Source organism: Notothenia coriiceps, unplaced genomic scaffold, assembly GCF_000735185.1.
Source record: "Notothenia coriiceps isolate Sejong01 unplaced genomic scaffold, NC01 NC01_scaffold00013400, whole genome shotgun sequence".
Taxonomy (NCBI): Eukaryota; Metazoa; Chordata; class Actinopteri; order Perciformes; family Nototheniidae; genus Notothenia; species Notothenia coriiceps.
Genome location: NW_011346101.1, coordinates 1 through 5,987, shown reverse-complemented (window position 1 = coordinate 5,987; position 5,987 = coordinate 1). Strand labels below are relative to the sequence as shown.

Here is a 5,987-nt window from a genome sequence, read left to right as displayed (position 1 = left end):
GAGAGAGAGAGGGAGAGGGAGAGAGGGAGAGAGAGAGGGAGAGAGAGAGAGACAGAGAGAGAGGGAGAGAGAGAGGGAGAGAGAGAGAGAGAGAGAGAGAGAGAGAGAGAGAGAGAGAGGGAGAGAGAGAGAGAGAGAGAGAGAGGGAGAGAGAGGGAGAGAGAGAGAGAGAGAGAGAGAGAGAGAGAGAGAGAGAGAGAGAGAGAGAGAGAGAGAGAGAGAGAGGGAGAGAGAGAGAGAGAGGGAGAGAGAGGGAGAGAGAGAGAGGGAGATCTATGAATGAACAAATGAAGTCTGCATTTCCTTGTAGTTAAGAATAAGTAACTCTCTGACAGAGATATTGTCTTGATGTCCTCCCAATAGAAACAAAGTTCACCTATCAAGATGTTTCAATCTACCTGAACCTGACCAAAAACAAGGAGCTGCACTCAACGGTCCGACCTGTCAAAGACTTCAACAAACCAACACTGGTCTATGTCGCTTTCTCAATGGAGTCAATTCTAGACATGGTAAGTGCAACTTTGATTTTTATTTTTTTTTTTAGAATAATCATAATTTCTTTACTGTGGAAAGCAGCCAAAGATAAAACAATGGAACCGTACGAACACATGATGGTAATACACATGAAAGCCAAAAAAGCAATCAGTAAAGTCAAATCAAAATATAGGAAGTTAGTTCAATAAGAAACAAAGACTCTCTCAAAAAACAGCTCAGCATACATTTCAATATAGCATGCACTTCTTCCAACTGATAATAATAATAATAATAATAATAACTTACATTTATATAGCGCCATTCATGGGACCAAAGGTCGCTTTACAGAAAAACAAGAGTAAAACAAACAAAAAAAGACAGTCAGACAAACAGTCAGACAAACAAATCAACAAATCAATGAGGGGCCGAAGCCTTGGCCAACAGGTGGGACTCGAGGGCCCTTTCAAAGGCGTCACATGGGGATGATCTCTGAAGGGAGAGCGTCAAAGTACGGTTTGTACCGGATCAGTACTTGTACATAGTATCTCTAGGAAACAGCCATACTAGCACTATTGAAGGAAGCAAGTCAGAATAGTTCGACAAAGTGTCCACAAAAATGATGTCAGCCCAAAAATAATACCTTTAATCAATTTCTCCCCCGATGCTACCTTGAATCTTTGAAGAAACATCGTTGGGGCTTTGCTTAGTGTGACCAAAGGAGCTTTCACTTCTTTACAGCTTGCTGAAGGTAGTCAGCATGCTAACTTCAAAGTGCAATGTTTGATGACAGTTTCTCCTACGTAAGGTCCGCTACCTTCATGTGGTACAGACGTTCACACCATTTCTTCGCTTACAGAGTGAGATGGACCAGACTTTCGTTTCTGTCATTCGGATTTATATGGTGAGTTTGTTTTGAGAACCAATTTGTGATTTTCCTATTCTGGTTATTATACTGTAGGCTGAAAGGAGTTGCTGCAGATTGCATCTTAAAGTCTTTATTTATATATGTTCTCTTCCCTTCTTTCTTGTTTCCTGTTTAGAAATGGGAAGATCCGCATCTTCATTGGGACCCAGATCACTTTGGTGGCCTTGATAAGATGAGAGTTTCTGCTGATTTGTTGTGGAAGCCAGATCTAATGATTAAAGAGATGTAAGTTGGAATGTTTGTGCATACTCACAAATCCACACACTCACAAGAGCAACTGGGGATGGAGCGTGTTGTTATTAAGAAGGACATGCACAATAAATCAGATGGATGTAAAAAGATGATGCAACCATAAACGTATTGTTTTTGTATAATTATATTTGTACACCTATGTATTGTGTGGAAAGCAGCTGTGGTTAGAAAGCAATAAACAATGAAGCAGATAGCCCTGACCTGACTTGAGCCGGGACAATCATATAGAGATGTGTGATATTGTTATACTGTGTGGATAGTATTTCTATACTTAAAGTAATGAGGGTACACTTGAGGAAAATACAGACTTAAGCAATAGTATCATAATTGAGATAAATGTTGTTTTAAAGTATTACACAATGTGAAAATCAGTTTGAAGTGTTTGCTGTCATTTGTACACATGTATGTCTGTTGTCATACAGGATAGAGAAGAACAAGGCTGTTCCAAATCCCTTTATCACCCTTCACTCGAACGGTACCGTTGAACATGTGAGGGAACTTATGGTGGTCAGCACGTGCAGGATGGAAGTTCGCAGATTTCCTTTTGATGTTCAGCACTGCAACTTGTCTCTCAAGTCTATGGTTTACCCAGGTGAGCTTTCAGAAGTTTCTAGACATTTATCTAAAATATGTATTGAAGAAAACTATGATGCTCCTCTCGCTACCAGGAGAGAAACTTAAAATAAGGAGACCAATGGAGTCTCTGCGAAGGTTCAAATGGGTACTTTAATTAAGTAACATGGTAGAACAAGCAGAAGGTAATGAAGAGACAGTCGCCTCGGTGTGGCTGCAGCCAAGAAGGAAGGGCTGACGGTACGTCCAAACCAAGTCATGCCATAAAACATTGATTTTAATTTCTAACAGTATGTTGTGTGTTAGATTGCACGTTTGTGGTAATTATCTCTTTAAAGCAGGGGTGGGGAACCTCCGGCCCCCGGGCCGTATACGGCCCGCGAGACCATTTGGTACGGCCATCGAGGTAATTTATAAACACACGCCGAAAAGAAAAAAATTAAAGAAATCTAGACCGCAAACAAATTAAACAAAGCGAGTGCCTGTTTTTCCTGGCCAAGGTCAGGGTCCTTGAACACAACACGAGCCTAACGTGTCATCACGTGGTATATGTCTCGTCTGACAGGGGTGCAATTCTGACGGAGAGCACCAGAACGCCACTCCAGCACTTCCAAGCAGTACCCAAGGAGCGGCACGTGCTGCAGTTTTTGCGTGTCTTTAGTTGTAAGCCCAGTGGCGATCTGTTCATCTGTCATACAGTCAACAACTTTGTTGTTATTAGCATCTGGTTAGCTAGCTATGCTAACGAATATAAGAAGCTTTTTCTCCAACCAGTGAGGTAAAGGCACATCTGTATATGATCATTATAGTTATAAAAAAATAAGAGAATAAAGTAAACGGGTATAAAATACTATATGACAGTAAAAAACAGTTGTTATTAATAAACAAGAATAGGCCTACAGTTTGAAACGGGAGTGATTTGTAAAATATCCATAAAGAAAAAGTAAATATGCTTACAGTTCTGTTTCATATGGGTGTTGAGAGATGTATCCATATATCTCCTAATGTTGCTCTCAAAGTGCACCAGATTGATGCTTTTAACTTCAACATTTAAAAAAGATTTTTTTGCCGGGAGCATGCCCCCCGGACCCCCCTAGAGGAGGTTAGGTACCCCCCCCCACATTTAAATCATGTCCACAAACTAAATACATTTGCACATATCTTGTGTCCAATATCTTTTCTGTTTTGGTGGTCATGCCACAACCGTGCACGTGAATGCATGCGCGAGTCATGGTGAGATATCTGGATTAAGAGGTTACTTTTTCTTTGCACAGAATGAAAGACAGGCGAAATGAATGGGCTGTGATTTTAGTATTTTTAAGCAGAGGTCAATCATTCGTACGGCCCTCGGAGGATGTTGAAAAAATTGAAATGGCCCTTGAGAGGAAAAAGGTTCCCCACCCCTGCTTTAAAGGCTAATTTTCACATGAGCACACACCAGCACATGCATTTATCCTGACCTGATAAGACATCTCAAACTTGTATCTTCACGTTCACCTTAGAGGAGGAGTTGAAGATTGAAGTCTTAACTGACGGTGAACGGAAATGGAGTGAAACAACACTAAGGGACCAGATCAAGTGGAAGTTCTTAACCCCTGGAGTCACCAACCGACCTGTCCCAGAGTGTGATCAAAAGCAAAGCGTTCTAATTTATTCTGTAAGTGTGTTGTACATTTTACTTTGATTTATTTATGAAAAGAAGTTCATGAAAATGTGTGCAGCTCCACTTGCTGGTTTTATTTAGCTTGTATTCTTAACAGCAGAATGAAAGAGAGCAAACCCATTGACATTGTTGTTCCTTGGAAACATTGATGGTGGCCACTTAATCATCCTTAACCACTGTGACCAAATATAAAATAGAAATGAATTATATAAACAGGAAACTTCATATTTCAGTCGAGCGATTTCTTTCATATTACATGCAAAATAACTTAAACCCATAATCAATAGTGTTTTTGATCATTGCAGCATTAGTGAACAGATTCACTGTTTTTCCATCTTGGATCACAGATCAGGATGAATAGGCGTTATCCCATCTTCATCGCCAACTTCTTAGTGCCCATCATGTTCTTATTCTGTCTGGACTTGGCCTCCTTCCTGATGCCAGACCAAGGGTGCGAGAGGGTCAGCTTCGAGATCACTCTGCTGCTCGCTGTCACTGTGATGCAGCTGATTCTCAACGACGTTCTGCCTTCCTCTTCAGACACGATACCGCTTATAGGTAAAGCAGCTCACTATTTAACTGGACTGTCCTTTCCTTTGAGCAGAAACCACACATGAACTGATTGAGTTTCTTGTCATTGGTGTCACTTTAATGGCGTTCCCTTTTCTCTTCAGTGGTCTTCAGCATTGGTATGTTCTGTTTGATGTTGATCAGCCTTCTGGAGACGATTTTGGTGATGTATCTGATCAAGAAAGACTCTGCCTCTGAAGAAAGCAACGCAGATAAAGGCCTGAGTGAGGACTGTGGAGACCAACAGGGCAACAATGATGGAGTTGAGACTGAACACATTCTTCAAACCTTTGGATTTCAACTCCATCTATCTAGTTCAGTTTACTAATGCTACTTGTATTTGTCTGATATTATTGCAATACACAAAGAAACATTTACGACTAATAATACATTATTTTGAACATGCTGCTGTCGTGTGTCAACAATTTCCTTTCAGATGTGAAGAAATGGACTCACTGTGCTTGTAAGGTTTCTGATGAACCGCCAACTGAACTGCTGTCTGTGGCCGAAGAGGTGAGAGTTGGGTTAATCTGTAAAATGAATGTTTACCTACGTTTTAAAAACAAAGAGAACTCAAATTAGTGAAGTATAAAAGCAGTCCACAGTAACTTTTTAAGATTACTCAAAGTTTCAGAGATTTTGTTCTGGAAAGAGAGTTGATTTATTACAGATGAAACGCCGGGTTACGTATTGTAACTCTTGTTATATTAACACAGGCGGAGCCCTCTACTGGACTCTATGGGTACTACCTTATCCTGCGGGCATTCTCCCACTCAGACTTCTATAGACATGGCCGGCCTTGGGGCGGGCCTACCTGAATGCACGTGCATCTCACCGTATAAAAGGAGGCCTCGCCTCCTGACTATCATCCTACACCTCTCTTCAGCGAGCGGTATAGGACAGACAGTGCCCTGAGTAGAGGGCTCCGCCTGTGCTAATATAACATGGGTTACAATACGTAACCCAGCGATATATCTCTCACAGGCTCCGCCCTCTACTGGACTCTATGGGTACAGTGGGTGGAGCCCTGATGTATACGTGCACTGTCGTCCAACAACATCATTCCACCCTACTGCCCCTGACCGGCTTTTCTGGTCAGCAGCTGCTGCCCCACCTTCTCCTTTTACCCGGTTGTGACCGTGGAGAGTCTGGGCTGCGGCTGACAGAGCACACTCTGCTGCACTTACCTCGCAGAAAGTGTGCTCCAAAAACAGTGCTGGGGACCCCGCCCCCCTCCGCCCATAGGCAGATGGGGAGAACCCCCAGCCCTGTATGGGCTCACTGTGCACCTACCTCCCTGAGACCCTAAGGATCACAGGGAGAGTGCAAGTGCCCATGCCCCACACTCAAACACTGACCACGTGCAGAGTTGGTGCGGACTAAAGTGTGGAGGGCTACCCTCCCGGCAGGAGGGGGGTAGCCCCTCCGCCCCGTAATGGGCCAGCACACACCTCGCCCATCCCGGGACCCCCCAGAGGGCTCGGGAAAAGGCGACGGCGCATTACGTCCGGGGAGGGGGTCAGACGCCTA

The 5,987-nt window shown here is 43.0% G+C and overlaps 1 protein-coding gene across 2 annotated transcripts; it reads left to right on the top strand.

Moving 5' to 3' along the window:
- The first annotated feature begins 371 nt into the window (after positions 1 to 371).
- LOC104947923 (5-hydroxytryptamine receptor 3A-like) lies at positions 372 to 5,054 on the top strand. Of its 2 annotated transcripts, none has more exons than XM_010774046.1 (8): positions 372 to 509; positions 1,331 to 1,375; positions 1,515 to 1,624; positions 2,074 to 2,243; positions 3,727 to 3,881; positions 4,235 to 4,445; positions 4,562 to 4,771; positions 4,894 to 5,054. In XM_010774046.1, the coding sequence occupies exons 1-8, from the start codon at positions 489 to 491 to the stop codon at positions 5,037 to 5,039; spliced, it is 1,068 nt and encodes a 355-aa protein (XP_010772348.1). In that variant the 5' UTR covers positions 372 to 488; the 3' UTR covers positions 5,040 to 5,054. The 2 variants fall into 2 exon arrangements, with proteins under 2 accessions (XP_010772348.1, XP_010772347.1); XM_010774045.1 differs by having other exon boundaries at positions 375 to 509; positions 1,280 to 1,375; positions 4,562 to 4,720.
- Positions 5,055 to 5,987: the final 933 nt, after the last annotated feature.